The sequence below is a fragment of the Sciurus vulgaris genome (assembly GCF_902686455.1).
Source record: "Sciurus vulgaris genome assembly, chromosome: 3".
Taxonomy (NCBI): domain Eukaryota; kingdom Metazoa; phylum Chordata; class Mammalia; order Rodentia; family Sciuridae; genus Sciurus; species Sciurus vulgaris.
Window position 1 is genome coordinate 134,762,716 of NC_136463.1, and position 12,183 is coordinate 134,774,898.

The 12,183-nt window shown below is 35.8% G+C and overlaps 1 protein-coding gene across 3 annotated transcripts in view; it reads right to left on the minus strand.

Annotated features, from left to right (window-relative positions):
- CERKL (CERK like autophagy regulator) overlaps window positions 1-12,183 on the minus strand; it is a 139,688-nt gene that overhangs the window by 82,865 nt on the left and 44,640 nt on the right. For all 3 annotated transcript variants that reach the window (XM_079134557.1, XM_079134558.1, XM_079134556.1), the window contains exon 2: window positions 8,929-9,171. In XM_079134557.1, coding sequence (XP_078990683.1) covers window positions 8,929-9,171 — 243 coding nt within the window. The remainder of the gene's footprint in view (window positions 1-8,928; window positions 9,172-12,183) is intronic.

A 12,183-nucleotide genomic window follows, 5' to 3' on the forward strand; every position in this document is an offset into this window, starting at 1 on the left:
TATTCCATTAATAACTAAAGCAGGAATAATTTTTTGTATAACATACCACTCTTTTCATAAAATTATAATCAATTACATTAAAAATATAGCACTTCATCAGATTAAAAATGCTAGAAACTGGTGAGAAGTCCTTGGGAAAACTGCCCAGTGTCACTAATCTCAAATCCCAAGTATAAATAAAATGTGTAGCTTCTAAAGCAGGGTTAGACCCCATATCCATCAATAGATGAATGCATTAAGAAAATGTGGTGTATATACATACAATAGAGTTTCCATGGGTCATAAAGAATAAAATTATGGCCAGGAGCAGTGGTGCACACTTGTAATCCCAGAGGCTCAGGAGGCTGAGGCAGGAGAATCATGAGTTCAAAGCCAGCCTCAGCAAAAGTGAGGTGCTAAGCAACTCAGTGAGACTCTGTCTCTAAATAAAATACAAAATAGGGCTGCGGATGTGGCTCAGTGGTCAAGTACCCTTGAGTTCAATCCCTGGTGCACACCACCACAAAAAAAAAAAAAAAAAAAAAGAATGTGTAGCTTCTAGAAGACTAATACAAGTTTGCAACTGGCTAAAAGGTTAGTGACTGTGGGTTAGAGCTGATGCTGATGCTAGGAAAATAAAAGGAAATGCGTGCCAAGCTCTCAGTCTCTAACAGGCTCTTCTGAAGCAGCCAAATAAGGAAACTCTTGGGAAGTAAGTGACAATCTTACAGGGCTCTGTCAGCAATGGGTACTGGTTAACCTTGAAGAACAAATAAAAAGTTCTATAACCTACCCGCAAGTGTCTTTGGTGACTGTGGCATGCAGCTTTCTACATGTTTGTTAAATCAAATGTGTTGGCTCAAACGATCAATATGCATGGCTCAAGGCCCTACAACACTGCATGCTTACTGAGGGGTCTTCTAAAGGAAGTAAGGACTGGTGCCCTTCCAGATCTATTAGTCAGAACCTCTCAGAACTGTCAGAAATGGCAAAGTCCTGAGCGGGAGGAATTTTTAATAAAAGAAATTCATATGTATGTCACAGTAAAAGAAAAAATCTATTTTCAATAGTACCCTATTTTATATTTTCAACTTCTCTTTTTGTTTGATCATTTTTTTAAAGTGTACTTATTTCAGATTCTCTGCTTTTCCTATTATGTGACGTTCTCAGGGAGCTAATGCTACTATTTGCTGTGTCTGCAGATTCTTCACTTGGTGAATTTCTCACACTGCTAATTGCTGAAATGGAAATGGGTCAAAATGTCAAACTAGCATGCTCTAGATTCACAGAGAAAGAGAACTTTTTTCCCTATTCCTTTATTAAGCAAATTTCACATGATAACTATGTTTCCATTTTTTTCTACTTTAGATAAGTATACATTATACTACAAATTTTATGATATTAAAAGTTGAAGTAAGGAGATTTTCTTTCAATATTTTGATAACCACCAGAAAGTTGAGTGGTGAAAGTAGTAATTCAGAGTTTATTAGAAACCAGTTTAATGTCACTATTTTCCTCTGTCCAATTCAGAAAGCAATGGAAAATTCAAAGGAAAAAAACACATAACTGAACAAAATTTTTAAATTCAATTTCAGTAGTGGTTTGAGAAAAAATACAGGTTTCTTATTTGCAAATCAGTTTATAAGCAATATCATAAAATTATAGAAAAATCACATTTAAACATATATTTGATAAGGAATTTATTGAAAAGAATAAAATTACGTGCACCTTCTCTGTTGGTTTGTTTCAATGATGGGGTTGCCAAAAGTGTGCATTCGGGTAGTTAGAAGACTTGGAGGTCTCCACGTGACTGCTGGTGAACAAAAAGGCCTAACAGGTTATAATATGCCAACAGGTTATCATTCTTAGGATGACTTCATCTGAGACTTTCAAGTGCTTTAGGTTTGGGGAGGTGTATTCAAATAATGTCACCCTCAAAACCACTAAACAGAAAATACTAATCAACTAGCTCAAGAGTGAGTGGTAGGTGCAGAGACCACACTGCAAAAGCAAGACCTGGGAGGTCAGGTGGGTGTCAACTTCACAGACCCCTGTCTTGAGCCACCACAGGAGGTGGACATCACACGAATCTGGTTGGACAATACCTCAAAAGGGATTGGACTTGATATTAACATAAAAATGAGGAAACATTTACTGTTTCCACATTAATAAACATATACATATACTTATAGTAAAAATGTATTTAAAAGTGAAATGTGTCATTCAAATGTCCAACTCAGCTGGTAAGAAACTGGAGTTATAAATTTCTTTTTCAAAGCTTCAGAAGAAAAGCTAATTGTAGTTCAAACATAACATCCTTGCAGTAAATAACTTGTCCCTAAGGAGACAAGCCCTGCCAATTCAAATAATGCACAACCCAATGTCTGAAGCTACCTTCTTTTGACATATAACAACTGCTCATTTAAAAGTAATCATTATGATATTGATTCTCAGTTTATTTTTCCTTGTAAGCACCTCACTTGGCAGCATGTCTAAGTCAGATGTCACCTTATTCCATTGTACTGTGAAGAAAAATTCTTCCTTGTTCATTTAATCAATGATACAACTTTGACAACGGAAAAACATATTTTACTTGTATGCTACAACCTACGTAGTAAACAAAATTGATGTTTTAAGAAACCCTGATCTTTGCTCTCAAGGAGAGAGCATCCTATGAAGTCTTACATCATGGATCAGATTTAATCTAATGACAAGTTAGGGAAACTTCTTCAGAAAGAAAAGCAAGTAACTTTCCCATTTCCTTTATGCTTTATATCTCAAAGCTGATTGGGTTTATTAAAATAGAAGAGTAGGTTACATGACAAGGACAAAAAAGAATCAAATACATCTGGCTCATTTATATTCTACTTCATGAAATTAGCATTTAGAAATGAAACTGAAAAATATGACATCAGAAATAACTCACCCAAATGTTTATTAAAAATGCTTTGTTAATTGTCTCTGGGTAACTATTAAATTTTAGTTATAAATTAGAAAAACCTAAACAAAACTTGTATTTTTTATGTACCTATATATTTTATTGCTCAATTCTCTCTTGGCCACCAGGAACCAGCATAGCAGTCTTGTAATATTGCTCTTGCCTAAAGAAGTCAGCACATTGGATTGCAAATATTTCAACCGATTAGGACTCTTCTATACCCTATAGTGAATTCATTCTAAAACACAGCTATTTTCTCAGCTGTGGTTTTTCAAAAAAAAATTGTTTTTAGATATTCATGACATGTATTATGATATATTATACATAATTTCCCATTCTTGTGGTTGTTCATGATGTGGCATTACAATGGTCATGTATTCATATATGAACATAGGAAAGTTATGTCTGATTCATTCTACTGTCTTTCCTATTCTCATCCCCTTCTCCCTTCCCTTCATTTCCCTTTATCTAATCCAATGAATTTCTATTCTCCCTCTCCCCCTTGTCATGTGTTAGCATCCACATACCAAAGGATCCACCCATTTACTGGCAAAAGTCATTCTTTTCTATGGCTGAGTAATATTCTATTGTGTATATAAACCACATTTTCTTTATCCATTCATGTGTTGAAAGGCATCTAGTTTGGTTCAGAGCTTAGCTATTGTGAATTGTGCTGCTGTACAAATTGATGTGGCTGCATCACTGTAGTATGTTGGTTTTAACTCCTCGGATATCCCATTCTGAGGAGTGGGATAACTGGGTCATATGGTGGTTCCATTCCAAGTTTTCTGAGGAATCTCCATACTGCTTTCCAGGGTGGTTGCACCAGTTTTTAGTCCCATCATCAATGTATGAGTTTACCTTTTTCCTCACATCCTTGCCAACACCGCTACTTGTATTCTTGATAATTGTCATTCTGATAGGAATGCAATAAAATTTCAGTGTAGTTTTAATTTGCATTTCTCTAATTGCTAGAGATGTTGAACATTTTTTCATTTTTGATCATTTGTATTTCTTCTTTTGTGAAGTGCCTGTTCAGTTCCTTTGCCCACTTATTGATTGCTTTTTTTTTTTTTTTTTTTTTGGTGTAAGGTTTTTGAGTTCTTTATATGTCCTAGAGATTGATGCTTTATCTGAGGTGCATGTGGCAAAGATTTTCTCCCAATCTGTAGACACTTTCTTTATATTATTGATTATTTCTTTTGCTATAACAAAGCTTTTTAGTTTGATACGACCCCATTTATTCTTGATTTTACTTCTTTCACTTTAGGACTCTTATTGAGGAAGTCAGTTTCTAAGTGGACATGGAGAGTTGGGCCTACTTTTTCTTCTACTAGGTGCAGGATCTTTGGTCTAATCCCTGGGTCCTTGATCCATTTTGAAAAACTAGTCTTATGCTAAAAGGGTTTTTCAATTTTGTTTTTACCATTTTTTTTCATTTTTTCTTCTATGATTTTTTTTCTATACTTTAATATGTAAGTATGCCCCCAAGATTTTGTATTTAATAGTCTGCTTTTTGAAAAAGTTCTGTACTACTTGCTAATAAAGTTTTAATCTATTTTCATCAACTCTTCTTCTTCATAAATTTCTTTCAAAGTTCCCAGAGGCTCATCAACTCCAATTGCATCATGTACTACATTCCAATGGGCCAAAAATAGAATATTTTCTCTTGAATCAACTGTGTTTTACAATAAACTGCATCTGCTTATTCTCTAAGTCACTTGAGCAAATGGCTTTAGAGTTTCTCTTTCCTTTTGCCATTGTTTTGTTTTGCTTCCCTCTTCTTTCGACTTCTGCCAAGTTCTGAGGACCCTGAATATCTCCTTCGGGGTACTGAGTGCTTTATTCCCATATGAGGTGGCTGCTAGAAAGCTTCTGAATATCCATTAACATTTAGGTAATTGTTTCTAAGGAAAAGCTTGGTTCAGTGTTCAGAGGAGCTCACAAGTCACCATTTCTAGGAAACTCAAATATACAGAAACTGGCTCATACCCTAACTGGATAAAAATCAACATAGCTACTATACACTCGTGCTATATTTAAAATCTGTGCATATTTATCTTTGCATCACAGGCATGAAAAAAAGTAGAAAGACTATGGTCAATTGCTTTTACCACAACAACTACAGAGTCTTTACTACTTTTTAAAAAAAGATTTGAATCTCTAAATCAATGATCAATTATTGTGGTCCCTGTTCATTTGTTCATATTTACATTGTGACCCTTAACACATTTTTAAATTTTTTTTTTATTTTTACAGACTGTATTTTGATTCATTGTACACAAATGGGGTACATTTTTTCATTTCTATGGTTGTACACAATGTGGATTCATACTGTTCATGTACTCATACATGTACACAGGGTAATGATGTCTGTCTCATTCCACCATTTTTCATACCCTCCCCTCATTTCCCTCTACATAATCTGAAGTTCCTCCATTCTTCTCTCATCCCCCCCTCAACCCCCATTATATATCATCATCGACTTATCAGGGAAAACATTTGGCCTTTGGTTTTTTGGGATCGGCTTATTTCACTTAGCATGATATTCTCCAATTCCATCCATTTATGTGCAAATGCCATAATATTATTCTAGAATGGCTATTATCAAGAACACAAACACTAATAGATGTTGGTGTGGATGTGGGGGAAAAGGCACACTTTTAACACATTTTTTAATACAATGAATTGTCTAGTCTATATCCAGGGCAAAAGAGTTCTCTATAGGAGTACATCTTCAGTTTTGTATACCCAACTCTTAACACAGAGTCTAATGCAAAATGTGTATTGGATGAATGAACCTCTATTGCCCACTAGTCATAAAGTTATGATGGCTTTTCTATTACTAAGAAAAGAAAAATGATGCTGCACCTAATTGCACTTGGAACAGCAGAACATGAAAGGAGCCAACTTATTTTCAGATAAAAAACAGACTTCTAAGATGGCTTTATATTTATAAACTTACAATTATATGGTCATCCTTTGTCAATTAGATTTAAAATCTCAAGAGTTTCAGAGTTGTTTTATCCCCTCCTAGTGCTGCCAATCTGTTTTCTTAAGAATTCATCACATCTTATTCATTGCTCTGATTCAAAGAGAAAATGGGCATATTTGAAAATGACTCTTAATATCCAAATTATATTAAAATTATAACAATAATTAGACTAAAAGACCAAACATGTCTTTCTACATCATGTTTTTCTAATTTGAATTTTAAAAAAGGAGGTAAGATATAAAGCTGGCGGGGGGTGGGGGGGAGGCGGGGAATTCCCTTTGCTAAACAAAGATAAAAATCAAAATAAGTCAATGCAATTTTTTAAAAACAATGTGTTGATTTCATCAGCACAACCAGTTAAAAGCAAGTTATTTGAAACTAAATAGAATTTCCTGATATTTAACTGTGAATCACTTATTTCTTGTGGTATAAAATTCATCACTTCCCAAAGTTAAGGTAGCTTCAAACACCAATTATTAAGGTGGAAAATTTTCTCAGGGGGTAGGGGTGGCTAAATACTGAACAATCACCATCTGCCAAATCTGATGCACTGTTATCAAATAATAGGGACAGTGGATATAAGACCAGGAGATAATACACATGGAGACCCAACTCCATGCAAAGCAGAGCCAGAGAAAACCAGGTAAAGGTAAGCAATAGTCCAATTTCAGACTAAGGAGTCAGGGCTTCCTCTACTAATGGAATGAGGTTTGATTCAATTGTATTTGACTCTCAGATGACAGGCACTTTAATGAACACCTAGAGGGGATCTGAACATGAAAGAAATAGTAAGAAAAACTGAGAATAAAACCTTTAAAAGGAAGTACCAATATAATATAATGATTGGCAGAGAACTTTGGCACTCTGGTCATTCCCTTGTGCATGATGAAGTTTACTCAGAACTGCCTTTGAAGAGAGCAGAGATGAGAAGTTGATTCCTCCTATAAGGACTCTGTGTCCCCTTGAATGTAGAGATGGGACAGTCATCTATTCAGACACTCTTAGTTTTCATTTTCATTAGAAGATTTCTACCCTGTGTTGTTTGCTTGCATTGGTTGACTCTAAAAGTCAATGTACTTGCTTTTAATCAGCAAATTACTCCAGGACCATGCCAGAGTATATGACCTTAAATATTTTAGTGTCTCCAACTCTTATCAAAATCAAAAGTACAAGAAGTAATATCCCCAAACGATGTGGCCTAGATAATAAGTTGTTTAGTCATCTCCGTAATTTGTCTAGATTTTAACATTAAGTTAAACCAAAACATCATTAAGCTGATTATCTGGACAGTGTATTTGGGGGCTGTTTTGTTTGTTTAATGGCAAGACACACTCCCCCTATAAAACTGCTTTTACTGAATTGAGCTTTGTTGTGGTATCCTCTTCTACTTGCTTTTGGCTTTATTGGTGAGATATATTAAAGAAGTTGCCTTAGCCAGCTTTTTATAAGCCCCCTGGGAGATTTCTCAGGATTTCAGTGCAAGGAAGAGTTTGATGCTTCTTTTACAGAACACGCAAGTCCAATGAATACCTAGTCATGTTACTAAATGTAATTGAAATGGTTAATATTTCATTGTTAACTTTTCCTCTTTTGAATTCGAAATAACAGTGTAAAAGTCCCACTGTTAAAGTGGAATGCTTTTAGTTAATTACACAGATTTTTGTCCGTTTTCAGAAATGAACTCAACTGTGGCCTCTGTGGGTTCCTGCCCTCTTGAAAGAATTGGGTCCCTTTGAAGGTTCTGAAGGGGCTAATGAGAAAGGAAGGAGCTTCTTAGAAGCAGGATCTCCCAGTTTTAATGCAGTCATGTCTGCTTACTGGTATCCTCTATGTGCATAACCTTAGCAGTGGCCTGCCAGTGACCAGCATGGGTCCTCATGATGTTGATCACTGATGTTAGACCTGAAAATTTCTGACATCTCTGTGTGCATGCTCTTTATCTGGCACCCATCTTTCTTCTGAGTCATCCAAGCCCAAACTAAACCATCAACAATACCAGCTGCCACTGCCTGGTCAATCTGGCAAAAAGGGAGAAGTGGGTTAAAAGGAAAATAAACAAGATTTGCAAACCTATGAGGATTAAAAAAAAAAAAAACCCAAAAAACAAATAAACCCTAATAATCAGATACATTTTAACTAGATAACTTTAGAAATTCAAATTTTGCATTGTGTTTATTATTTTATTTAGTGTACAAAATGCAAAAATGCCATTTAGAAATGTTAGATACAGAGTCCATATATGAAATATATTCTAATAAATATCTTTAGATTTTCATCTCCAGAAAAATGTACCCTAAGATAGATAATCTTCCATTGACATAGTATCAAGTAAGTCCCCTTAGAGATTATCTTCAAAATATTATTTTCAAATGCCCAGGGTAGTTTCTATGCCCAGTATAGAAACTATGCTGTCAATGTGTGCCTAGAAGAAAATAAATTCTAAAATAAACTCAAAGATGTGAACGTAAAATTATGCTTCTAAAAGTAACTTGTAAGTGGACTAAATTATTTTAAAAACTGTTATTTCAGATTATAGAAATTTCTTTGTAAATGTGGTCATTCAAGGGCTAATTCCTAGCTCATCCCATGGGGCCAGCATTAATTTGATGCCAAAGACAAAGAGACTAAAAAACAACTACACATCAATATCCTTTATGAACTTCAAAAAGCCTTAATAAAAGTTGAGCGAAACAAATTCGGCAGCACATGAAAAAGCTTGTTCAGCATGATCAATGGATGTGTTCCTAGAATGCAAGGATGGTTAAATACGTGAAAAATCAGTGTAATATTCTTATATCAACAGAATAAAGGGGGAAATATGATGATCTCAACTGATGTAGAAATAGCACTTGACAAAATTCAGTGCCCTCTCATGATAAAAATACTCAACAAACTAGGAAGAGAAAGATGCCATCAACAGAATCAAGTGTTGTTTGTACCCATAAATGTAAAATATATATATTGATAATCTACATCAAGGAGACAATGTTTATTAAAAACTCCCAGGAGTACTTACCTGCCAAAATTTTCTTGAACTGTCTAAACCATATGTCACAGTGGTCTTCACTTAAATTAATAAGATCAAGGGTGGAATTCTTTAATTTGTTTTGTTCCTTTTTCAAGCAGATGAAAAGTGTGATGCCTAATAAAGTGCCACTTCTGGGCTGCTTAGCAGAGCAACGCCGCTTCAGCTTCACAGAGAATATGTCTTTGAGCTCAACAGATTCTTCTTTATATCGCAAATCAAATTTGGAATCACCTGAAAAGAAATTAATTCTCTTCAATAAAAACCCTTACATCCATATCTTAAATGTATGCACAAAGTTAAGACCCAGAAAATCTTTATCATTTTCCATGGTGGGACTTTCTCTTTACATCTGTCCCTGTATGAGATGGGAAGGGAAGAAAATAAAAATGGATCTATTTTCCCAAAATGAAGGGGAAAAAATAGAATCGATGGAGAGCATTCCTGCCACACTAGCCACACAATATTCAGAATCTGAGAATATTTAATGTATGAAGAATTCTGAGAACTTAGAGTCACATAGTAATAATAAATTAATATCATGCAAAGGGCTCTTTTGAACTAATTGTGACAAAGTAATGCAAAACCCAGAACTCACAGAAGTAAGTTATGCCAGCTTGTTGAAGGCAACCTTAAAGAAAAGGAAATGTACACCCCTGGTAAAGTCACATATGTATGAAAAGGAAGTAGGGGAACCCTGGTGGTATCCCCTAGTTGAGGGGGAATTGGGGACCCAAAAAGGCCAAGGTGACAAGGATTCACAAGGCAAATTACCAGATAGGGAAAGGCTTCACAGAGCACTTGAGATCTGCAGAGGTGCCCTCGAGTCTTCAGCAAGTATTGGTCAATGTGTGAGGTGAGGGAAAGAACTATTCACAGGATTAGCAGAACAGTGTTCAGATCGAGAGTTCCAACTAGCCAAAGCGGAAAACCACCAAAAGTCATGGGAGATTGGGGAGAATATTTAGAAGAGTATTGTCCCGTCAGAGAGTTGACCAAAGCTGCCACTTAACAAGCCTAAAAAATAAGCTGCAAAAGCATTTGCTCTGCTAGCAAGTAACTTATAACGCACAAGAATAAAAATGCCCTGCAAGGTTCACAATATCTTTCATCCAACTCCACATAACTAGATATGAAAATTATGTGTGTCCCATAATAGAAAAAGTAGTGAATAATGCAGATTTTAAAAAAATAGATAAAACAGTAGAAAGCAGAGGCTTTGTCTCAGCTTCTTCAGCCCTTTAAGTATGTAGTCCTCAGACTGGAGTGAGAACTTTGAGGCATTTCAAGATATTCATCGTCTTCATTTTCTGGAAGTTTTTGACCTTTTTCAACCAATCTGTAAATCATAGCCTGATTGATCTCGAAGCACAGGTACCACTATAAAAGAAAGTAAGAAAAAAACCTTCACTCAATGATTATGTAGTAGGATGAGAGGAACCCAAAGTCCATTTTTCAAGCCTGTCATTCTTTAGAAAGTTCAGGTTTCCGATCAGGCTACAGTCCATTTCCATCCTTTGGTGACCTAAGACCTTAAAGTATCAATTCAGCAGGTTCTTCTTTGTGTAGCAAAACATTTCATAATCTCAGGAAACAATCATCATTATTACTGTAATCACTTTAACCAAAGGAGGGCACATACCTGTGCCAAGATCTCTTTATACCTTTATGAAGTCAATGAATCACCTCAACATCCCTTTTCTATAAATGCTAATCAATTAACCTATATTGTAAAGTTAACTTTTCTCTAGTACAGTTCTCAAGCTATCAATCTAAGAAGCCCTTTCTACTCAAAGATTGAAGCGTCCCAGATAACTCGTTTGTGTAGGTTTATATGTACCTGTATTTGTTATGGTAGAAATTGAAATTGAGATTTTTTTTGAAGAACAAGAATTTAATGTATATACTCCTACAGGGCAAGGATGTCAGAAATACCCCAGTCTGTGCAGAATCCACTGTATCCTTGGGAGAGAATGAGTGACTACTGCAAATACATTCTTAGTGATCTGATGAAAACAGCTTTGGCTTTACTAATTCCTGAAACACACTCTGAAAACATTGCTTTAGCTATTTTAGATTGTTTGTTCCCCTTTGATCATATTATGAACTTAAATTCTTTTTCAGTCAATGTTCTCATTAAAATTTTTGTTTTCCTCTTAATATCACCAACTGACCAGTGTAAGTCCGTCCAGTAAGGCTCCTTTGTAACCTATCCTTGAAAATAGCCTCTTATAACACTGTAGGGTTTCAAGTTCATCTGAGTTTTGCAGAGTCCTACTTCTTTTAAGGAAGAATATATTAGAAAATCTGGCTAGAGTGATATTATATATGAGGAAACCACAGTAAATCAGTAATATTGTTATGGTTTGGATGTGAGGTATTCCCAAAAGCTCACATGTGAGACAGTGCAAGAACATTCAGAGGTGAATTGATTGGGTTATGGGAGCCTTAACACAATCAGTAATTAACGGAGTGGTAACTGAAGGCAAGTAAGTTGTGGCTAGAGAAGGTGGATCATTGGGGTGTGCCTTTCAGGTGTATATTTTGTACCTGGAAGTGGAGTCTTTCTCTCTCCCTCCCTCCCTCCCTCCTTCCTGATCATCATGTGAGCCGCTTCCCTCCACCACATTTTTTCACCAGGATGTTCTCCCTCACTTCAAACCCTGAGGAATGGAGCCATCTGTCTATGGACTGAGACCTCTGAACTGAGCCCACACACTTTTCCTTCTTAAAATTGTTCTCAGGTCTTTAGTCACAGCAGGGAAAAAGCTAACCAAAACAAATGTATTTGTACCTCATACACTTATTACCATTTATTTGTTCCTCCTGTTGAACAGGTAGGCCTGTGGCCTTCCTTATAATACACTTGAGAAAGTCCAGTGATTTCTTATACCCTTCCTGTACCCTCAACAATGAAGGGAGCAGGTCATCCTGGTAACTCCCCACTCTGTGGTACATGGAGAACTATGTGGTAAAAAGCTTCCTGTGAAGCTCAGGAAGTTTGTCTGAGTGCAGGAGTACTGCTGGGTGTCTGCTTCACGCAGCTGGGTGTGTGGATAAGCGACATCATATTCCTGACTAAAGAAACTTGATTCTGGTGACATCCGTGGGTACTCTTCCCACCAAAATTAAACAATTAGCAACATTGAACATTCTTTCATTTGTTTTTCATTTTAGTTTCCTGAGAGTTGCCTCTACACAAGCTTTGCCCTACTTTAATTTAGTTGTCTATTTTTTATTTATTTG